Source organism: Atractosteus spatula, chromosome 14 (genome assembly GCF_055471065.1).
Source record: "Atractosteus spatula isolate fAtrSpa1 chromosome 14, fAtrSpa1.hap1, whole genome shotgun sequence".
Taxonomy (NCBI): Eukaryota; Metazoa; Chordata; class Actinopteri; order Semionotiformes; family Lepisosteidae; genus Atractosteus; species Atractosteus spatula.
The window spans coordinates 44,095,051-44,120,346 of NC_142719.1; the positions used below are offsets into that span (position 1 = coordinate 44,095,051).

General features: G+C 38.1%; 1 protein-coding gene across 2 annotated transcripts in view; it reads right to left on the reverse strand.

Moving 5' to 3' along the window:
• Window positions 1–25,296, reverse strand: part of LOC148821435 (pro-neuregulin-2, membrane-bound isoform-like) — a 111,355-nt gene that overhangs the window by 68,088 nt on the left and 17,971 nt on the right. For both annotated transcript variants that reach the window (XM_088932227.1, XM_088932230.1), the window contains exons 2-3: window positions 24,759–24,921; window positions 17,903–18,021 (exon numbers count right to left, since the gene is read on the reverse strand). In XM_088932227.1, the coding sequence (XP_088788353.1) occupies window positions 17,903–18,021; window positions 24,759–24,921 (282 nt within the window). The remainder of the gene's footprint in view (window positions 1–17,902; window positions 18,022–24,758; window positions 24,922–25,296) is intronic.

Below are 25,296 nucleotides of genomic sequence, written 5' to 3' on the forward strand. Positions count from 1 at the left end.
ATGCAGCTCGACACTGATGGTTTACTTTGCACCAGGACCATTATCTCACCAGGATCCTGAGTGGCCATGTTCCATGCTGGAAAGCAGAAAGGCTAATGAAGGTCAAGCGAATGAACTGTACTGTGCAAAACAGCCATTCATGCATTTTGTTTTGTTAAAACATGATGTAAACTCTCAATCTCATATTACAGCAGAAATGGATATAGTTACTTGGTCACCCTCATGACAAAAGAGAAGGTGGCTCCCAATGAGCAGTCGCTGCACAGCCTCTTCCAGGAACACCAGATTTCGTCTCCCCACGTTAGTTACAGGGTGTCGGGGACCGACTGTGGCAGACAGGGGGCTGCTGCCGTCACTGTGAGCTCACTCGTCAGCCCGACTGCTCCCCGCTGCCCAGAATCAGATCCTTGAGATCTTCTGCATAGATCATAGATTGGGTTGCAAGGAGTGGGGGAGGGGGGGTTCTCCCTGTTCTCTCTGTCTATATTATCTTGTTTCCAGATTATAAAATACCAAATAAAACAAAAAAAAATACATACAGTTGCATACAGTAAAGAACAACAGTGCAGTACCTCTGAGGATGGTACTACATTCCAGACTTAGTGACATGTAAACAGGATGTTCTTCTAATGCCATATTCCTGCTCATTCACTGTGGATCTTCCCTGAAGCTAGCTGCTTTCACCAGACAAGCACCGAAGCTTAAACTGAACTTCTGTACAATGGTCTAATGCTGCAGCAATGCCAACAAAAAATGTTTTTGATGGATTCCACAAACAGTTTATTTTATTGGGTACTAAAGAAGCAGACACATCAGGGGAAAATGCAATCTGTTTAAACCTTCTAGGTTTCTCATGCTGCAGATGCGGGTGTTAACTTTACCATGATAGAAGAGCACATTGAAACAGGATGATGGAGACAATAAAGAATCTGTGGACATTTTATGATGAAGGAAAATAGTTATAGAAAAGCGAAACATCAGAAAACCAGTAGTACAAGTCCCTGACTTTGCGGGACAGACAAAAATGAAACAGTTAGTCATCACCTGAGAAGCCTACCAATGTGAAAGTGAATATCTACTTAGTGCTATTAAAAAGGACTGGTGGTCACAAAAGTTAATGGCAAGATTGCTGTAAAAAACACATGATAAAACTCCAAAATAATTTAAATACTGTATGTGCTTCCACCCTGGAGTGCAACACATTGATATGTAATATATGCTATTGTTGCTCCTCAGTTCTTTTTGCTGTGTTATTTTTCTAGATATTTTATATAGGATGACATGGTCTTTAATCATGTTAATATAATCCTGCTACGTCTTCTGTAGAAAGTTATTATGGATGGTGAACAATGGAATATTAACAAATATTTGTTTCACACCAGTATAAACAAGAAAAAATCATTTTTAAAAAGGAACTGTACAAATGCATTAAATATACATATGGCTCCAAATAAAGGCAAGCAGAATTAGGGGATTCACAAAGCAGCACAGAGGGTCTGGAGAAAGAAGGTTTTATTTTATTTCCAACTGCTGCACGGCAAGTTGTGTTCCAATTATTCTGCTTACAGCATTAAGCCTGATACTTTATATTTTGGTTAAAGGCAACATCAAGGTAGAGATATAGAGATGGTTCTAGTCACATGCCAGTGTTTGAAGGATGTCAGACCCATGTAGAATGTTACACAAGAGCTGCACAGATGCTTCAGCAGTTCTGTAAATTACTTGTACTAAAATTTCCCCCATATAAATGTTTAGATATCTTCAAATGTATCACACTTTTAAAAGTTCCAAGTTCAGAAGTAAGAGAGCAAGACATCTGGCTTTGCTGGCATTTCGTGGAATCTGTGAGTGTTAGTAAGTGTTTGAAATCATGATCCAGGCAAAGAGCCAACAAGACAGAACATTATCTTTAAGAAGAATTTGACCAGACCACATAAACAACTATTATTAATGGTATGGCATTAGAAACTACCCTACAACAAAGAGAACTCATTATGTTTGCAAACAATGTGCAAAACGGGAATGGGCAGAAAAGAGAAAGATAATGTGCCCATGGTAAAAATGTTCTCCATCAGTTTTTCCTTCTTTATTCCTTTTATTAAAATGTCTTTTTTCTATTTGTCTTTCTCCTATTACCTTAAATGGCCACAAAGCTGATTTGTCTGGTCTTGTTTGACACAGTTATTAAGAGAAAACATTGTTTAAAAGAATTCAAAGGAACATACTGATTGCACAACATGATATAAACAAGGATATCAATGGAGAGTACTTACAGAATGTCCCTGTGGTTTCAGTGCTGTCTTTCTTAGATGTAGACAGCAGGGGAATTTGTGACACTGTAGAAAGAGCCACATCCTGTTTGTCAGCAGGCTCCACAGGTACAGAGATCATCTTTTGGGTTGTCAACATGAGAGAGTCTAAGGTAGGCACTGAAGCAGAGTAAATATCACCTGAAACGGTCACGCCTGGACTCGTTCCTTTTGTCAATACCAGCACACCTTCATTCATATTGGTGGGCAGGGTTTGCAGGTATCCGTCGGTAGGGAATGCCTTTCCACCTATTAAATCCATCAGGTCAGGAGTCCTGTTCCAGACCAATCCAGAACCAGGAGCCAGCAACCATTTCAGAAAAACAATGCACATCCCCAAGCCAAGCAAGAAGAACAGAAAGGGGATAAGGAAGAGCCTGTCAGAGATTACACACTTTGTGACCTGAGTTTCTTCCACATAAATGCAACAACAACCACTCCTGGACTCCTGCCCTGAGGGCAGTGGTGCTGCACTCCTCTCCACACAAGACCTTGATCCTCCTTCCATCTCTGGGACACAGAAAGACGGCACAGGAAAGCTCAGCTGATAGAATGGACATCTTGAGTCATTCTTCTAGTCGGGATGGAAAGACTATTGAAAATTTGAACACAGAAACTTTGAAGTTCAGGAAAGAAACCTCTCTGAAAAACATCCTATTTCCTACGACAGCTTTTATGGTCATTTGTAATTTTGCATATCAATGTGTCCAAAGCTATGAAACAGGAATGCCTGAACTATTTGCTAATAAACAGAATAATATGCAAAGAAAAAAGAAGTAAAACAAATTCTAAGCACCACTTTCAGAGTCATCAGACATTTCTGATTATAAGAAGAAAATATTTTATAAATGTAGAAGCTTAATTTCTGCAGAAGAAAGCAAGTGTTTTCTGCCAGCCCATTGTTTCGCGATGCGTCTCCCTTTGCAAGCGTGCTCAGAAAGACTGCGGACCTGCTAGACCTGGGTGAATTCTGCGCAGTAACCATTTCATCCCACCCCCCATGACAAACTGCCTTGAAAGTCAAATTAGAGCGAATCCTTTGGACTGGAGTGCTAAGGCATCACGTATGTCTTTTCAACAAGAAGGGATGAGCAATCGATTAAAGCTGTACCAGAGAGACTCATGCAAGCACACAAGCAGCTGACATACATAACCTCAGGATACTGCTCTCTCGGGAGCAGCAATCAGGGGGTTGTATCCCAGCAGGGGATTCCAAGCACAGCTCTGGCTCATACTTATCAAGTTTCAACCCATTCTCTTCAAGTTAGGCACACAGTATTGTCAGAAATGTGCCTCATTAGCTTCAACTTTTTAAAAGCTTTTATCAGTCCATAAATACACATCAGATGGATATGCAGCACTAAAACAATTCTGAAGTGTTAAAACAAATGTTAGCTGTTTTTACTTGTTTATTCTGAAGGACCATATCCATTTGATATCACCCAGGGTCTGAATGCTAATGGGAGAAACAGAACACTTTTACAGCTGCCACACGAATTCTCTCTCCTTTTTGACAAGGTAGCCCTTAATTTGGAAATCACTGAAGTAATGAATTCTTTAGGACCACCAGCAATAACAAAGACAGCTTCATTTGGTTAACATAAGGGGCATCCCTTTGAGAAATCGCACAGTAGAGAAATATGCTCAGCACTGGATTTAATCACAGTTGCAGGTCTTGTTAATGCTTAGTAAAGACTCTAAATACTTATGGTACACACTTATTGGATCTTAGTGTGGAATTGACAAAAAACCTTAAAAAGTGCAATAAATTAACCTGCACAGAGTTCATCACACTTGAGAAGTGTACCATGAAATGAAATGCTAATTTTCCAGTGCTAGAAAGAAATGTTTACATTCATGATGACAGATGAAGGTGAACCTTTTGTAAAAAGAAGGCAACATAAATGGTGAAATTAAGTAACTTGGCTACATCTGAAATATGTTTTGAAAACTTTCATGTAGAATATAAAATGTTACTTTATCATTGCGAACGACCTAAAATGGAAGCATTTTAATGTACACAAATAAAGGTCTTTAATTCAATTCTAAAAAAAATTCTAGTTGATTTTATTATGCAAAGCAAGTGGAACCAATTTATTGCTGCTGGGGTTGCAGAGCTACAATTCTGCTGATGCCTAACGCTTGGCTGGATCAGTGTTTAAACTAAACCTAAGAAATTTCAATGCACAGGGCTGCCGGGGCTGCCTCAGGCAGTTAGAACTGAACTCACTGGGTACCTGTGGACCCACAGCATTGTCAAGAACAGCCACATCGCTGGTTCAACACAAGCCCCATCAGCAGAAGGTGCTGTGGGACTCTCAGTGTTTTCAATGGTAGAGGACATGATACTGCACTGAGTCAATTTGTTCTTAGTCTTGTGTTACTTCGTCTATGTTACTGTTTGAGGTATTTTACATATAAAAACGAAAGACGAAAAGGGTGAGTAGTGTGATGATTGCTGTTTTTAAGCCGAGTTCAGACAGCACAATGAGGCTCTGAACTGCACAGCTCCAGACCAGTTACTGTACATGTCACGGACCAGTGCATGCCACGGCCGAAACATTGTGTTTTTTTTCTTCTCTTTTCAGCATGGAATAAACCTATTACTTTTTCTTATACATGTAGTTATCCTGTGTAAATGAATACATATACAGTATGATTGTATCGATTGAAGCAAAAAAGTAAAAAGAATTATCATAAGATGAATAATTAAACTCCAAGTTAGAGTCTGCCACTGAGAGTAGTAATTACCATTTTTCTAGTTTTTCCTTTTAGTTTTTAGCGTTAGTGTGCATTTTTATATTATATCACTACCAAACACATTACTGTATTTCCATACTCTTAAGTGTTCATTTAGGGATGACTGAATAGTATTTATGTGCTCTACAGATTACAGCACAATATTAATACTTACTATCTAGTTTTAGATGGGAAACCAAAACTAACGTGAAGTGAAGTTGTTAGTGTCATCACTAGTTCTAAGATACATTTTTTTCTGTGCTTGAGGCTTCTTTCAGTAAACTATTTTTCATAATTAAGAAGGTTAGTGATTCAAAACATCTTAAGCAGCATCCAGACTTCCTCACCAAAATCTGCTAATATTTCAAGAGTCCCCAGTGACTAATTACACTAATAGCACAATGTGTAACATATCATTTAGGTCTTTGCCTCTGATTCAAGTTTCCATAGAAAACAGTTGCTGATCCTGACTAGGGTTTCAGGGGGAGAGCAGTTATGGTTTGAGGCTTCCTTAGATTAAAAGGAGTGTATATTCTAGTAAAAATAGAGCACCACCCAGACCTGCTCAGTGAAGTTTCAGTGCAGGTTGAGCTACTAAGAACAACATATGTTTACTGGGCATCCAAGATGAAATCAGATGATATATTTAAGACTGAAGATCAGGTGATGTACAACAAAACCCCACCCTTGCCCGTGTTAGTTACAAAAATAAAAAAGATTCTAGGCTAAAAAATAAAAAAAGATGCAACAAAGTCTGCTTCTTAAGAACCCACTGAACTGAAAACAAATGGGTCTCCTCCAGGGCGGACCCTGGCCTTGATCCTCCTGCTCCCCCGCGGCCCTGAATTGGAAGAAGCGGTTAGAAAATGAATGGATGGGAGAACTGAAACCAATGGTAATAAATTTACTACGTAGCTTTCTTAGTTAAAGGCCCTGAGTTTTGTTATACTTCATACACTCTTATTTGATAAACTATTTGAGCCTCAACTGTCTACTTGAGCAAATTGCAGTTGATGAGTATGACTAATAATGGAAGAAGTACTGTAGGAGCTGCTTTTATTTATTTAATTTCATATGAGAAAATACTACTTTGGACAGCAGCCTAGTAGAAAAATGCACATTTATCCAAACCTGCCTGTACTCAGAAACTGCCTGGGAGGCACTAAGTCACACAATCGAAAGCAAAGACTCCTGCCACACAAATAGCAGGAATCAATAGCATTGATTTTTAGAGGTACTTCACATTCAGCCATGATTGTACCTAATGTCTAAAAAGATTTCTTATTATCAGAGTACCGTGAATCATTGCATTTTGTTTGGTGGGGGGTTTGAGAAGAAATTGCAAAAAAAGGAGAGAACGCAAGCGGCGCGCCTGCTGGAAACAGCAGCACAAGTGTGACTGATGAGAGATTTTGAACACTCAGCCCAGCTGGCTTTCTCATTCAGAGCTATAAAACCAGCCCTCACAGAAGGAATGAAGCTGAGACCACACACTGCAAGGAGCCCTGCAGAGAGCATCCACACCGCCCTCCACCGGCTCCCCGAGCAGGTAGCCCTCTGACTGCTGTACGGCTTAATAAAGCTGTGGCAAGAGCACAGCGCACACACGGTAGAGTACTTCAAATACCAACAGATACGTTAATTCCATTTTCCGAAGAATACTGCAGCTTAAAATGTTGCTTCCCTTACAAAAATGTTAGTATTTATGTCTGAGAAGTGGTATTGAATCCACAAGTGTGGAGGTTTTAAGTGAAACCTTTGTGCGGCAAAGATTTGTCTGGCAAAGTGCCCTGCAAGTACTATTTAGGGCAGTGGGCTTCCAGAGTTACCTGGCCTACTGTACCTTCTCAGCAGGCCAAGAGATGTGGAGATTTCAGTTTTGAGATTGCAAAGCTAGTCTGTACACTCAGATGTAATAAACAACTTTGATTGCCCTGTACTGTAGTTAACAGTGCAACCAATTGTAAGGCTCTAATTGTATGACGCTGTTCGTTGTGTGACCGATTAAGCTGAAACAAACATTTTTAATTTAAAGCATTCTACAGACTATATAAGTAGCAAAGCACGAGAATTAAGAGTTAATGCCACTCAATAGAAACTCGGCAGTCCAGAGAAGGTTTAAAAGGAAAATTATAAGGAACAATTGGATTTGGCCAACCCCTAGAAACAATTCATGTAAGGTTACAAACAAGGTCTTGTCAGAGTGGCCAAGAGAGGAAGACCTCCAGCATGGGGCACTGCAGAAGACTTTGCAATACAGAGAGACTATTCATCCTGCAAACCTAATGAGCTTGTTAAAAGCGATGGAAATGTGACTATAGACACCACACAGTTAGAATGACCAGAGATGAAAACCATCTTGGAGTTGCGGCACAGCATTCTTTTCTGGATTGCACAATGAAGTGTGTCACTCCTTCAAAGAGACACAAACTTTTGATCACAAGCCTTAACAAGCACCTGTGAGATCATTCAAGTATCCAACAGTTTTAATTTGTGTGGTGGTAGTCTTTGGGCATCTTGATGAGGATCTGAGTCTGTTTGTCCATGTGTTTAGTCTTTATTAACAGCAGTCATGGCTCTGAACTACTGACAGGTGTGTCTTGAGTTTCAATCCCAGATGCGGGGCGAGATACTGGTATCTGTGAGGGAGGTGCTTCACCCAAATCAGTCTAAAACAGTACTAGAACTTGTACTGTATGTAAAAATGGGCAAATGTAACCTTTGCATTTGACTTCTTGCTGCAGCATGGAAATTTAACACTTGTTCACACCTGTTACTGCCTCAATCACTGTGCTCCTCCCTATCTTTCATCTCTTATCTTTACCTACTGTATACTTCCTCTTACCCTGACTGTCCCATTCATCTAGACTTTCTGCACCCCTTTTCTCACTTCCGCCAATGAGTAATGAGTAAAAGTACTGCTCCTCAGTGAAGGAATCAACTACCCACACTCCCTGACCACCCATGCAAGACTCCTCTGTTTAGTTTTTTTGGTAATATAATTTGCCATAAAAACTTCTATATTACTGATACATACAGTATCAATGCTGTCTTGTACTTATTGTTTTGTTTTGTACTTATTTCCTTGTATTAAGCCATTGGGCCTAAAGCAAAATAGCCCCAGAGGTACACAGGTCTTCTGTTGATAATCAGTAGCAGTTTTATTACTGGAGCCAGACAGTAGTCTCAACTAAACCTATTGAAAGCTATTTCAGAACAGAAGGGACAACAAAGTCAGTCCGACCTCAACAATAGTATCCATTCCTAATCCCTGGAAAAGCAAAAAGCAAGTGGAGATCTCAAAGAGAGCCATTTCACTGGCCCAGGCGTTGGTCTTTTATTCTAGAAGCTCCTCCCCTTGTCACCACCCACAGGCCCCTTAAAGACATGCTGCCCTCTTTATATACAAATTCCGAAAATAACAATATAACAAGAACAATGTTTTTTTTTTCCCAAGCAAAACCTCTCAAACCTGTTGTGTACTTGAATAAATGTGTCCATGAATATGAGGGCTGTTGAGCAGAAGGGGTATTTACTGTATGTGACTGGGAGACCAGCTCCCCTCCAGACCACAAGAGGGCACCGGGGAAGCAGGCTGGCGGCAGTCTGATTACTGCCTCTTGGACTATATACAGTATTTTGGACCTGATACAGAGCTTTTTGGCAAGCTGTAGTTTCAACATTCAGAATTATTTCCAAGTCAGTTTTGCCTTTTGCTGTGGACAATACAAATTTTCTGCAACAGGTAATCACACAGGTTTTCTTAATTTCAAGAAGACCAGTTTGCCCTGGCCTGCTAGCTGAATGTATCTGCAGGCTGTGAGATGGCACACCATCATACATTATTTATAGTACTTGAATGTCACTGTATTTACGGTTTCCTCTGTATTTACTGTGTGTACACTGTAAATCGCTCTGGATAAGGACGTCTGTTAAGCAAGTAAATAATCATGAATCTGCTTTGGTATCAGGATTATTTTACTTGCAAACATTGTGAAATTCTGAAAGTGAAACTCTTAGCCACAGTATAAACAAATGGACACTATTAAAATCCTCTTCACATGCATCAGAGGATTTAATAAATGGTGAACTATGCGGAACCTTGATAGTTTACACCCTAGACAGATTCAAATTGTCAGTACAGTAGCAGAGAAACTATATTCTCTAAGACCAATTTGAGTTTGTGTTAAGCAATTTCTTTAATGTGTGCCAATGTTGAAAAAATAAAAAATATTAACATTGTAAAATATAATGGATAGTAGTGTTTGCCAGCTGGTCTCTTACAAAGGAATAAGTGTTTGACCTTTTTCTGAGGTTTCATAGTTTGGCTTCTGTGGTCTGCACTTTCAGTAATTACTGCTTTATGCACTGGATTTGTGTCTTAGACTGGTACTTCCTTTATCTGATGAACCCTCCAGCTCTTTATTATATTTTAATAAACTGAAATTTCTCTGATTGTCATGGTTTTCATTCTTTTGAAAGCAAGGTTATATAATAGCTTTGTTCAATTCTAATCTAATTGCTGAAGCGTATTTTTTTACTATGAAAATACAATTTTAACTCCTTGTCTTATTCAGATACCATACAATAGACATATAGTACATTGACAGTACAGACTTATGATTTAGTCTGGAAAAAAGCCCTCTAGCTGCAAAATAAAATAGGATCTCTGAGCACAGGCTCATCTAAGTTTTGGTTTACATCTCCCATTGTCAACCCCGTTCTTTTAAATTTGTTTATAAGAAAACAAAACTAAGTCACAATGCAAAAAAAGCCAAACAAAATTCTTAGTTGAACAAAAACAAAAATACTTTTTGAGCTTCAAATGCTTGGATGCTCTCATGTGAGGAATTATATAGATTAATAATACCAGAACATGAATAAAAGTACCTTTTTATTTTCCATGTGTGGGAAAGAATGTGTAGATGGTAGTTGATAATCCAGTGGTTAAGCAGTGTAGCTTTGATATAGTTTTGCTGTGTGTTACTCTGAGCAAAGTACTCCTTCTATGCTCAGTTATTCGTCTCTATTAGTTACCTCAATAAAAGCTTCTGGCGAGTCATTGTGCATCATTTTTCAGGAGTCAAACATATGGCATTCCCTTACACAAGGAGGTGCAGGTGTCTGCTCACCCACATTGCTGAAGCTCACATCCTGGAGTATTGCAAGAAGTGGAAGAAAAACACATTTGTGCTTTTTTTAGTTGGTGAATCTTTATATATGTGACTTTACTGTTGAGGAGAAATTTCGAAGTCTGAACAGGTGCCTTTAAGCCAGATAAACTGGATTCTTGTAAAATATTTGTAGTGAATTAGAAACATAATTATGAGAGATAATAAATAAATATTACTGTATTCAACAGAATATGCATATTTACAGAAATAAACTGAAATAACAGTATATACAGAAGTAATACAGTATACTGCATACTACTATATACAGTAATACACCAGTATTACGGAAACAAATTTAGACCTGAACATGGATCCTTGCCCAGAAGAAGCTCTGATTCGGCCACAGCTCGAATGGACAGAGCTCAGCCCCTCTTGCGATGGCCAGTGAAATAGAATCCACGGGGGAAGATCCTGTTTGACGCATGTGGGAAAACCCTGGCAGCCCCCCAGGGGCGCACATGGCCAGTCACCGAGTCCACCACTCAGGCTCACACTGCCCACATCGCCCTGGGAGGAAACACACATTGTGCCGGAGCCCCAACATCCGAAACCAGACTGCAGACACAGGCAGAGGCCAAGCATGACCCCAGTCTACAAACAGGAGGACACTGCATGGTCTGCAAAGTTCTACTACAGAGTTCTAAAAGAACAGGACCTCCTGGGATGTTTTCACGAGGGCAGTCCGACAGCAGGGCCCACACAACAAACAGGCCCACACTGACTGAGAACCTTGACATTAATTACCAGGTCACCCCACAGGAGGGCAAGTCAGGCAGTAATGAATTCTCCTGCTGACAGAGGAAATGGTTCTTTTGCTAAACATTCATCAGTCTGAAAGAGTAACTTGTAATGGAAGGTGACACCCTAAAACAGTGTGAATCTATGAAGAATGCAGCGTTCAGCTCTGATTATCATATTAGAAATACTGCTTGCTATAAAAAGTTATATGAATAGCAAGAACACCTCAGGACAGAAAGGAGAGGCTCAATGGAGAGGCTAAAAATAAAGTAAGAATATTTCTATGGAAAATTCACAGTTGTGTTCAAAGTGCTGCAAGGTATGTTCAGACTTACAGTAGCTCTGATTTACATCTCCACTTTGTGCTCATAGGTGAAAGCCAGAAAAATAATCAGATGTAGTTTGATAAAATAAAATGCAGTTCTCTTGTCAAAGTGTTGAGAGTGTATCAATGGAAAACTGTGGCTATACAGTAGGTATGACACTTCTCCAATATGCCCAGCCATCTACATTGGAGAAACAGGAAGGAGACTCGGAGACCGCTTCACAGAACATGTAAGGGCTGTGATTAAAGATCTCTCCCAGCCCATCGTTTCTCATTTCACCTCTGAGAGCCATGACCACTCTAATCTCTCCGTCTGTGTTCTCAAAGATGGTTTTCCAAACTCATACATCAGAAAGACTACAGAAACCAAAATTATCCTGCAGCTAGGATCACATCTTCCCCCTTCTCTCAACGACAGCCTACCTTTCTTCTAAATTCTCTCTATTCATTGTAGGTTTCATTTCACACCTCTCTACACCTATCCTGACTTCACACCTCTTGATTTGCCTCTCGTTCTGTCCCCTGCTCCCACCCCTCACTCCTCCTTTCTTCCAGCTTTTGTTCTCCCGCTACATCACCTTTGCTTACTGCCCTGTCTTTCTCACACCTGAAGAAGGCTCCACGGCCGAAACGTGTTTTCTTGCTTTTTTTTTTCAGTATGGAATAAACTTATTTCTTGTCACTTCTCCAATAGGTTAAGAAAATAATAGGTTATCCAAATAAGAGTCAGGATAATAAGCTATACAAGATAAGCACATTGCACATAATCCTTTCCATTAGATTATTCTTTAATTGGAAAGTATTTCTGAAATGTCTTCTCAGACATGTTAGACTTAGTTCTGGAAGGACAAAGCTACAAAGGAATATACAATTTTTAATTCTGATGAAATTCCTAGGTGCATGAGTGAACTTTACAAAAGCTATCAAACAACATACTGTATAAGGATTTCTTTGTGCATTTATATACATCATCATTGTTTCATTGAATGGTATGCTGTTACTAAAAATACAGTAATAATATTCTACAGACAACAGCAATAGATTTATTAACATAAGTGTGTCTGATTAGGTCACAGCACAGATTACTCACATCAGTGGAAGTCACTACACATGAAAGAATACCTTAAAAGACAAAAATGTATTGCAGTTTTCACACAACCACAGAATGTGGAATAATCATAAAACAAGGATGCGTGTGTTAGCAGTGTCTCTAAAGCATGCGCCTACATGGCTGCCTATGTTGACACAGCATTGAACCACAGCTGCTTAAAAATAGCCGTGAAATAGCTGGCTTTCAATGAACAACTATTTGCCCTTATGCATAAATAGCAATGGTATAGCTTGCATGCTGAACAGAATGATATGTGCAATTATAGCTGCACTTTAAAAGCTTGTTAAGTGTATTTTGAGTGAAGCTACATTTTAGAAATAATTAAAAACTAGAATTTCTGGTACAGTATGTTATTACACAGTAGCCGATGTATGGCCCATCTTCTGCGGAGGGTTAATTTAATGTGGTGAATGCGCATTTGGGGAAAGTAAGATGGTGCAAAGGCTGTTTGAGGGGACAGAGAGGCAGCCCCAATGCACATGTATCTCAAAGGCAAAGAGTTACCCCATATCACATAATCACCAGTTTCAGCTGAAATATGCTTTTGATGTTACAGTAAACTTTCGGTTTAACAGGCTTCAGATGTAATGGACAAAATCTACTAAAGGGCAATTTGCCTGTAAAATCAGAAATACCAGACTTTCTCTGCGAAATCAGTAGGTAAATTTATTAGTATGGGTGTTGGAGTTTCACATGCTTTTGTGAATTTGTAACTTAAAAAAAAATTAAAGATATTTGAAAAAAGCTCAGAAAAACACACAAATACTTAATACTTTAATACCTGAAAATTATTATTAATAATAATAATAATTGCTTACACCTATACAGTGTATAGCTCTTTTATGGACACTCCACTCAAAGCCCTCTATAGGTCATGGGGATCCCCTCCACCACCAGTGTGCAGTCCCACCTGGATAATGCGCCAGTACGCTCCCCAAACACCAGTTTTCAGTGGTGAGGAGAGCAGAGTGATGAAGCCAGTTCAGAGAATGGGATTATTAGGAGGCCATGACTGGTAAAGAACTGGGGGAAATTTGACCAGGATACAGGGGTAACACTGCTACTGTCTCAAAGAATTTCCCTGGGATTTTTAATGACCACAGAGAGTCAGGACCTCGGTTTTACATCTCATCTGCTGGCACATATAAATGCTACATTGGTTTAAAATTCAGGAATATCAGTAGTGTTTGTGTTTCGTATGCTTTAGCAAATTATACACAGCATATTTACAATACATGAAATTGTATATTTATGATAAAAACACACAAGTTTGTATATTTATGATAAAAATGAATCAAAAGATCCAGAAGGCATATATATATACAGTACATTAGTGTGTATATATATTTTTATTTCTTATAAAACTGTGTGTTTTATGGGCTGAAAAACAGTCTTTTGTGATTTAACTGACATTGCAATAACAGACACTCCCTCCCCATCAGTCCATTGGGATACTGTACTGTATCTGAAATCGCAGCACCATTGAGGAAGCCACTGCTCTGCTGTCTGTTTGAACTGTCCTTCAGCTGTGCATTGCTACCGGACACTAGAAGCAGTCCATCATTTTTTCTCATGTGACGCAGTGCTGGTGGACTACGAGAAATGTGTAGTATCTAGCACTGATCTCTACAATTCCATCACTCTGCTGGTTACAGCCACTGCATGATTCTCTGAAATACTCGACAGGTCACAGTGAAATTTGTGTATGCCTTTCCTCCATTTAAAGACAAAATGTTTCCGATTAAAGATGTCTTACAGAGAGTTCGGGCGAATAGCAGCAGAACCAAATGAGGAATGGTTTCTGAAAAGTGGGCATGTCAGGACAGTGTAAGCACAAGTTCACATTCTACCCCTTTGGGACAGGAGGTGTTACAGAATTCAGAAGGTAGAAAATAATTATTCTAATTTTTTAAAAGAAAAACATCCTGTACAAATTCTGCTACCTGTGTCATATAGAACGCTGTCCATGTTCCTACAATCTATCCAAGTGGCATATATGTCCTATTATCAACGTCTTTGCAAAATTACGTACAGTTTTCATGCCAACTACTCCTAGGGTGGGAGTAGATAGGATATACTGTATATGCAGCAGTACTCAAACAGGAATACTGCTGTCATCAACAAGACCAGTTTCATCTGATTTGCACTGGATTCCCCCAGCAGCAAAGAGGGAGGGGATCCTGTTAATACATATTTATGTTTCTTAAGCTGTATCTTACAAAAATTCTTTAAAGCAATGAAAATGACTTTCAGTAGGGTGCCTTAAGGCTTCAATCTCAGGAGAAACTAATCAATGCCCTTTGCATGCAGTGGTTCTTTCTTGGTGAACAATACTACAGTATGTTTTTGTAAGACAATAGAGGGTTTAATTAATACAGTCAGTTCAGAATAAAAGTTCTATCAGCTTCTTAAATATTCCATTCAGGACGAAACAGAAACCAGGACAGCTAAGGTTAAAAAAAATCAGATTTATTTGAGAAAAGCGTGAGAATATCTTATCTGTAAAATGATGAGGTGCACATCTCTGATTATGAACAAGCACTAACCTGACCTACACCAAAAACTGGATTTTTTTTTTTGCTGAAAGATGATCTTACAGTAGAGATATTCCAAAACAACTATATTAAAAAGAATAACAGCCAGCAGATCATATTCTAGTATAGTAATCCAACTCATTATTATGCCCCAAATAAAATTTATTTAAATACTTATATGTAAATACAGTATATGTTTCCCACAGATTTTATTTTAATTTGTAGGCACACAAACATTTACAACTAATGCCAAGTGATATAATTGTCATTGACCGGTACTGAACACAGCTAAACCATACAAAGTAAAATATTGTTGTATTCTTGTATGAAGGCATTCTGTTAAAAAAGTAAACTCTCATTTTTCTTCAAACATATCTCATGGACAAATTTAGCTGATGCTGCAGAACATCCTGTGTCCTTGTAAAAACACTTCACATAACAGTATATAGATGTACGTAATTTGATAGTTACTGTATGGATGTCTCAACCATGATGGAACAGCAGAAGACACGAACCAACACCTACAGCTCTTGCTACCACACTTCTGTAGCACTTTCTTTCTGCTGCTAGAAATGCCTCCCCATTATTGCCCACCCCAATCCTTGTTTACCTCCCAAATCTGGGCAAGTATTAACTTCAAGGTGGCATTTAAGAATGAATAACTTCATATAGTTTTCTCTGATAGGCCTATGTTTTTTGTGCCTTTTGCCACATGACTTATTTATTCCTTTCAATACACAGTTCCCAGCAATTATTTACATAGCCTACAGCCATACCACCCTGAATATGCCCAGTCTTGTTTTATTTCAGACACTCAGCTGTGTCAGGCTAGTGCAGCATTTGTATTAGTTGTAAACACATCATCTGTTGAAAAGAAACGACAATTCTCTTTGCAGCAGAGGAATATTCGTCCAATTCCTCACGTTTTCTGATGGGAAGGGGGAGCTGAACAACATCACAGGAATCATTGAAACGAATGCACTAGTGATTTTTAAAACTTGAACTTTTTGTTCATAATTTCTCCTGTTTCTGTTATCCGATGGACTGAAAATGGAACATAGGTCAGACGCCAAGATGAGGAAAGAAGCCAGCCCTCCTTGTTACCACAGTCTGCATAGGCAGCCACATCTAGATGATCCAGTACTCTTCCAGAAACCCTCAACAAGGTTTGTGGTCCACAAACTACATACGATATATTAAGTCATCTGCCTTTTCTAAGACTTGGAACACCTCTGTCAGATCCATCCAATATTTCCCAATGAGGATATCAGGTCTTTAAAACACTTACTGTATGTATGAAAACATTATGTATGAAATATGGGCCAGTAACTGGGCTACTGTTTTTATCTTCACAACACACCAACATTAAGTTATGAAAGTTTTGTTTTTGTAATTCACAGCTGTCTGGAACTGTTCCATTTTGAAATTCACTGTATTTTAGGCCCATCAGTCCACAGGTAGGCCCCATTACATTAATTTTCTTACTGTAAGTGGTTATAAAAATTCTGACACATGGCATTGGATTTAATAAACCCAAACAAGGGTGGGTCTGCAACCTCAGGGCATGATGTAAAAGCTTGCTCATGTAACTTGAAGTAGTCTTTTAGTGGGATTGGTATCTGCAATGTTCACAGAAACAGATGGAAATGTACTTAATAAGAACAACACTGGGGAAGACTCCCAAATGGGGGAATTTTGAAGTCCGTGCAATTGGGAGGTTCATTATTATTGCAGTGTTCATTGAATCACACTTTTAAGTTTTAGGAAACTGTTACTCACAGACGAAAACAAAAATATTGCTTCCATAAGCTTTTTAGCTACACAGCACTCATTATTGGTAGTACTAATTCAAATGGCATTTTCAGTTGCCCCATACATATGGTAGGTACCTGTATAGATTAATCTCCCATTAAGAAACAAATAATTGTTTACTTTAACTGCATTAAAACAACATTTCTGTTTATAGACTATTCTAAGAATTAACAAGACATGCATGAATGAATTAAAGTACATGTATAGTCTTGAAACATTTTTCTACAAAACAGTCCCAATAGATGCTTTTTGTCAGCTAGAAAATCTGGTAAATGTACATGAAGTTAAGAATTGTGCATGTCTGCTCTTTATACAGTATCTGCAATCTTAGAGCCTCTTTTGAGCCTGTTGTGTGCGTGTCTTCTTGTATCTTTTGGATACAATCATGAGTTTGTCACCTGACACCCTCCATCTTTGTTACCAAGATGATGTTCTTGAAAGTTTCCAAATAATTAAATCTTATTCAATAATATAAAACATCGAAACATTATTGATAGGAATTATTGCTACTCTAACATAGTTTTGTGTTCTTTATAAAGCCCAGTTCAAGGTAAGGATAACAGCAATCTCAGAAGCAAAGGGTGGGTGGTGAGAATACACCTTGGACAGGATGCCAGTCCATTGCAGGATAAACACAGACATACAATTTACAATTAATTTACTTCACTTGATAGCACAGAGGTTGTACTGATTAGCAGCCATACCTGAACAAGTACCTTCAATCAAATGAGTCGCTAATGTCACTGTAAAAGTAAGTATGACTAATGACCCATCAGTCATACTTAGTTTTGCAAAAAGCAGGCCTGCTAAAGCCTGTCTTTTCCCTTTTTGGAACAAGTCAAGGTTTATTCCATGCTGAAAAGATCTTCCACACCCGAAGAGGCTCCACAGCCGAAACGTTGTGTTTTCTTTCTTCTCTTTTCAGCATAGCATAAACCTATTAATTGTTTCTTTGCAGCCTATGCATGCTGACACAGCTACCCACCTGAACTACTTTTCCTGTTTTGGCCTTTAGAGAAAGTCACTTTAAAATGATTCTTTCTTACTGGTAGCAAAAGTCACAGGATTTGCAGATCACTCCAAGCAGCAGCATGTTTGTGGTGCATTAAGCCGAGCAAAGCACAAGAATTGTATAGATTCCCAGGAACATTGACACTCACTGCTTTGGACGTTGATGGTGCTTGTTGCGTTGTCCCTCCCCAACAGATTCTCCACCACACATGTATAATTCCCCGAATCTTCAACCTTCACCTTGGTGATCTGTATTCTGGAGTTTTTCCTGAAAAGGAGTGAATAAACCAAAAAGATAAAAAAATAAATCCCCTCACAACATTTATGATTTCACATTATCAACAGTACCAGTGAGCATCTTGTAGTAATTCGAGAAAAATAGTTTGTGTCTGCCAATGAATTAAACAGTCAGTAAAGAGAATGTGCTTCTTGACACAGTGAGCCCTCCTGTCACTCAAAAAGTAACTGTCTCAAGGGTAACATGGATAATGCAAATGGAAGGTAAACTGCAAATACATTTTAAGTGATTAATTCCACAGTCCTGTGCTACAATATGGTATGATGGCTGAAAAGCAAAAACAACCAAGCAATATATACATTTACAGCACTTAAACAAAAGTGAAGAATGCCAAGGAAGAAAAGAGGGATTTTAAGACAGTAGTTAAGCACTAGACAGATGTGGGGATTTTGAGTTCTCTTTTAGTTCAAAAGAGAAATGTGCTTTCTTTCTGCCAGCACTCCTGACTCCCTTTGTTTTGCACAGAAAGTATCAAGTTCAAAATCCATTCAGCAATATCATGTAACTGCCAGCTTCACAGACCATGCTTTTTGTGTATAATAAGCTGATGAAGTAGAACTTTTTTCTCTTTAATGTTTCTCCCTTATAGAAACAACACTTTCTCAAGATCATTTTCTCTTTTGTGAACAAATCAAAAGTAGAGAAAATTATGGAAGATGGTTGAATGTGAAAATTATTCTTGTATCTCAATTTCATTGGGGATAGAATTACAGCCATTATCATCCAACAAACTAACGTACTGTATATCTTTTGATAATACTCATGAAAAATTACACAAAAATATTCCTCAGCTATTAAGCACACTAGGAATTTGGTCAGATAAAGCACATCATTGCCTTGCTTTTCATCAAGTTAAAAACCCTTCTATAAATCAAATATTATAGGAGAAGACAAATATTATAGTAGAGATTTTCAGCAGCGTTGCTGAAGGCATTCTGAGGGCTAATTTTCATTAGACAGAGCCTTTCCAGTTTATCTTGTAATCAGCACACGCATTCACAGCCAGACCCCTTCTTTCTCAGTCCCACCCTTTGGGAGAGAGATGTCACCAGATTCTGCAGAGAATTAAAGATTAAAGTCAATGACCTTCATGCAGGAATTGTTATGATTGTGCTTTTGGAGAAAAGGTCATTTGAACTGTAATGGCAGTTCAAGCACCAGTGAGATCAATTTAGTCCACCGAGTGGTAGTGATGGTTCAGCATTTGTCCATCATTACAAAGAATTTTAACAAAATATATTGTTGCAGCATTTTATATTCTTAGTTTAACTCTTCATTTGCAGTTTCCTTTGAGTGGTTTTTAAAATTGAACTAACATAAGAGGTTTCACACTTTATCTAAAGGTTTTTCAAAAAAAAATCTCTCTTATTTGGGAAAACACATTGATTAGGAATCTACAATATCACAGGATGGTACTATTGTATTTAGTAATTGAGAGCTCAATAACTTAAGTGTTTAAAAACAGTAAATTGTATTGGAAAGCTTTTCATCTCTAAGGCAGATGTGAGTAATCTAGGGTTCTTCTGCTTGTTGATGTACTAGAGTTTTCTAAAGATTTAGGTCATTACATAAATTGCAAGGCTCCCATGTTGAAGGTTTAAGAGACCCCTCTAAAACAATCCTTCTTGAACTTAATTGCACTTCTTTTCCACTCCCCAACTTGAAGTCATTTGCTTGTTGCTCCTACTTTTCCTGTCCATCTCTGCCCTCCTTGTCTTTTCTCTCATTCCTTCTAAAGAATGTTTCCCCCCTGAAAACTAGCTTCTGGGCTGAGGTGGGGCCATAAGACTACTTTGTTCATGAACTTCTATCCACAATGGCAGATATTGCCATAACCTGGAAAAAGTGCCTGAATAATTAATAAAAAGTACAAAATTGGAATTTCTTGTGTGAAATTATAAACTCAATGTTCTCTTAGTGGCCGAGCACAGATGTGACAGTGTGCACTCAGTTTCGTACAGCTCTATTCGCTCACACATCTGTACTTCCTAATAATCAGGTAATGTGTGAAAAGGACTAGCTAGAATGTGAATAATTTTTAAGAAATTACACTTGGACAGAACAAAGAACTAATTTTAAAATTTCAGTCTTGAGTAAATTAGTTTGGCACAAGGTGGAAGAGCAGAACAAAAAGCCTTAAGGCACAGCTCTTTAAAAAAACCTATAAAAACTAAAATGTACTTGTTTTAACATATACTTGTAATTATTTCCTCATTTTCAAGTTTTTTTAATATCAATGATATACAGTATGGCAAAATGTGCTGTCCAGTTTTACACACGTTTTACATGAAATCCAATTATCTACTAATGAAAATAGATATGAAATTAATACAGTAAATCTAATATTAGTCTAATAAAAAGCCTTTTTTGTTATTTAAACACCTTGAACATTTCTTGTGAGGTTAGCTGCATAAATACATTATATAATTATTACAATTACATATATTTTTAGATTTTTTTTGTGTTTAAAGGTTACGTTAAGTCATTTAAAGGCTTAAATAAACTGAACTGAACACTGAAAAATTGTATGTTTTGGGGAAATGCATAGATTACACTAAACTAGGGGGATTTGCAAATATTGTAAAAGCTGTAAAAAATCAACAAGACTAAATTCAGGACTTGGAAAAAGGTTTGTGGGAATTCGGAGTCAACCTACTTAGCCACGTTGTAAAAGCCGGTACCCTGGGTTTTTTCAAGAACCAGTTGGATGCAATCCTGGGATCAATTACAAAACTGAAATGATCCCATGAGCCAGATATGCCAAATGGTCCTCTCGTTTGTAACCGTGTCAAGAATATTGTTTCAAAAAGAATGCTGGTAAATCAGCGGAGCACTGAAAATTACACATTCTTAAGGAATGTGAAATCAGTTCAGAAATCATGGCACTGCTCTCTCTGCCACATCAAAGTCATGGCAGCTCTGGGCCATTCCCCTCTGTGTGACCTCACCCATAAACCTCAAGCCAGCAGCAGCAGTCTGTTCTAAGAAGTTCATGTCACCAGATACTCTTGTCTGAAGAGTAGGCAGACACTTACTCTTCATGTTTACGGGAAGACAACAAATCTGGAAGACAAAGTTTGTTCTGCCAAAGCATTAGAAAATTGGCAATTTTTGCATTCACCATTTTTATATTAAATTTTTCTATTATGGAATTATTACCATCACAAACACAAGGACACATATTTGTTTTCAGCTTTTTACATTTAAAAATGTTAATGGTGTTCCTGCAAAGTCTTTTTCTGAAATGTCCCTGGACTGTCCATTGTTCCAACTGTACAGCAACTGCAGTCACTTTTGATAAGGAACAGAGGGAATAACAGTGACATGGAAATGTCGAAAGAAAAACACTTGGGTACTTATGAAAATAAACAGAAATCCTTATCCTCCCACATACCAGTAGAAAAGTTAGGTCAAACTGAGCTTTTACCCTTATCATTGTCAGTGGAATTTAGACACTTTTTTGGACATCGATTTGGAATTTTGACATCAGCAGATCACAGCTATGGCGCAGCGTTGAACTCTCATTGAAGAGTATCTGGATATTTACATTATTCATAAAAACTGAACTCCACAATGCTAATTTTGCATAAAAGAAATGGGATAATAAAACAAACCAGAACCCTTTTATACAAGTAAATACATTTAATACTTTGTTTCTAGGAGATCATAAGATAAGATCACTTTATTAGCCATACTGTATACAATTTCTAGCATTAGGAATTTGTCTTTTGAATACCCCAGCTTGCTCTCCATGAGACACACAGAAAGGGTGAGAAGCTGGAGGTCAGAGCACAGGGTCAGCAATTTATACAGCGCCCCTGGAGCAGCTGGGGTTAAGGGCCTTGCTCAGGGGCCAAACAGAATAAGATTCTTCTGCCAGCCACGGGATTCAAACCAGCAACCTTCCAGCCACAGGTGCAGAGCCTTAGCCACAGTGCCACCATTCCCCCTTTAAGAATTTATATTCTTTAGCAGAACCATATAACTACAGTGGGAGTAATACTGTATATTACATATTTCCAGGAATTTAACGAGCTGGAACAAGACAGGAAAAACAAGAACATAGGACAGGTAAGTAAAGCTCATGAACAAACATTCACTGCACTGAGTAATACAGGCTTCATAAGGACTTTTAATTTCAGTTGCCAAATGCAATACTTTCCACATAATGAAACTGGAGATGCCATCAGAATTAAGGTAGTATAATGGGGAATATTGGCTTCTGCTCATAACTTAGTGTGTGTTTGGCAAAACCTGAAAAAAACTCAAATCATGTACTGATTAATGACATTAGATTGTCATGAATTTTTTAAGTCAGTCTCACATCAAAAATTATGAAAAGGAACACATGGAAAAGACATAGTTAGTAATACGTTGTGGTTTTACAAATTTATCAGGAAAATGTGGAACAAAATGGATGCTTCTTCAGTACGATAAAGACCACAAAGTTAGAAAGACACAAGTTGAACTGTATAACTGATTTTAAGTATTTTAAAGTATGGCCCCATACAGCAGTGAGGAAAAAAAATAGGAGAAGATACAGTGATAACAGAATTACTGTGGAAGTGAAGAATGAAATACAATGAAGTTATGCACCATAAAGGTATTCACTAAGTAAATAGCATGTTGCACCTTACATCAGAGCCTAACTGCACTGTGCAAAGGTCTCAGCACACAGTGGCAGACAAATACCGTATAAACATTCTCTTCACTTTCAACAGTGTTATTTACTAATTAGTATGTGTGGATCATTAAAATGATATGGTACTTATTATATTTAGTTTACAAAACAGTGACTCATCCTTGCAGTGGTGCTGCAGACTCCAGGCGAATTCACACAAAGCTGTCAATACGGTATGTGTTTCTACACCTCCACAGAGTGCAGCAGGAGTGGAACAAACACACAACTTGAGGGAAGAGGTACTTAACCACTCATCCAGAGAGAAACCAGAACCTTTAACACGTAGGGCTGATTATATAACTCCCGACGGCCTTAACCAGAGTGGAGACAAATCTGAATTTAACAGGTTAATCTCTACAGTAATATGATCATCTCTAATAAAAGATTAAGGCGTCCAATATCTATTAGACCAAAGGTCATGGAAACAGCTATAATACATAAATCAGATGAAGGTACAGTAGCTGCGTCAGCATTCATAGGCAGCAAAGGAAAAGAAAGAGACACGTTTTGGCTGTGGACCCTTCTTGTCTGGTGTCAGACTCCACCTCTTGTCTCTTTCCTTTTCCTTTCAACATGGAATAAACCTTTCCTTGTTCCTATAAATAAGAAGATCTTTGTTACATACTGTAACTCCCTATGCATGAAAATGTTCAAATACAACACACTATTACAATGTAATTAAGGATTGTATAACAGTATAAGAACACTTGCAAACAAGTGGAGGCCATCTCGGCCAAGCAGAGTTTCGTCTTTGACAAGATGCCTGGGTAGCTTTGTTCCACACTCCTTATGCACTTTGGGTAGAGAAATGTCTCCTGTTCTCCATTTTAAATGCACTTCCGTGTAGTTCCCACTTGTGTCTTCTGGTTTGTGGTTACTATTCATTTTGAAAATTAGTAATTTGGAACAATTTCTCTTTCCTTAATAGCTGTGACTTTAGGGGGACTGGGCATCTACTTGGAAAGGATTACAAATAATGCCAAATACTGGGTGCAAATTAGATTTAATGTAAATATAGCCATATCACCCTGCAACTCACAACTGACAACCCACTGGAGCTCAGCAGGTATGAGCCTGGTCAGTACCTGAATGGGAGATTCTTGGGAAAAATATTTTTGATATTTTCTGTATAAACTGAAAATGGTGACAACATATTTCTCAGTACATGACGTTTACAGTTGATCATACCCAGGTTCACAGCATGTTGCGGACATCCACAAGTCCATCTAAGGAGGTGCTTTCTGTAGCCTTATAATGTGTTCTTAAGCCATTCAAGAGCGGAATCCAACCCCTCCTGCTTGCAAACTGTCTCCAGCCCATGTTTGTGAGCAGCCCTCAGGGGTCCGAGCTTAACGTGTTCTAGATGTATCTAGACAGTGATGACTAATCAAGAACACCAATTGTCTATGTTCTAGCCTTTGGGTTGGTGAGTTTCATGCAGGCTTTGTTTTGTTATTTCTCATTGGAAAATTACAACAAAAAGAAATGTGCATGTTTACTTGCATGTGCTTTTATGAACAAGTCTATTACTAACACTGCAGAAGACATACAGTACAGGTACAGGTACAGTACAGGTAATCATTTGTAATACAGTGTGATGTACAACCTCAAATACTCTAATAAGAAATCCTATATTCTGATTTGCTTTTACTTAAGTTGATGTACATGATTCACACTATTCACACTAAGGTGATGTACTGTATATGATTCACACTACCTATTCACACTATTTATTTTACTCTTCAACTGCCATCCTGCATTGTCCAAAGAGTGAAAGTATTGTAAAACAGAAAACTAAGAAGGTAACAATACAGAACATAACTGTACAGTAAATTGAACCTGAAAAAAGAAAAGCTAAAATATTACAAGCTTAGTTTTTCTTCTACACACTTTTATAAAAAAATAAAGCAAAAAAGCTTCCTTTAAGGGTATTCATGATATCCTTTCTGGGATTTATTTTTTATTTTGAGATTAATAGACTGTGAATAGGACGACTTTAAAGAGAGAATCCTGTAGTTTGACTTACTTGCCAGTCTTTATTTTGATTTCTTTGCTCTTTTTCAGCTCGCTGCCATCTCTGTACCACTTGTAAGTAGGAATGGGGTTGCCTGTGGCCTCACACTTCAGTATGAGCTTTTCGCCCTCCCGGACAGACTGGTCCCTCAACTTCTTCAACTTTGGGGCAGCAGCTGCAAGTTACCAGAGGAAAAGGAAACGTTAGGGTTGACAGGGTCCTGTTGGAAAATTGCACCACTGCAGTGCAAGAGATTAAACACTGAAAGTTAATTAATTAAACTCAGGTTCACGACCCAGGGTAGCCAAGCTAAAAAGGTGCAATAATTTCATCAAGACATTGCAGGAAATTAATTTACATTGACCTGAATCAACAGGACTTATGACTACAATACAGAACTTAGTGGAACATAAAATTATTTTGTGCACATTTTAATATTTTTTTTTTAAACAATGTTAGATTAGTAGCAGTAGAAGTAGTTACTTTTATCACTTTAATGTAAATGAATCTGTCTGCATGCTCTTCAGTTTTATTCAGCACTTCATGAAAC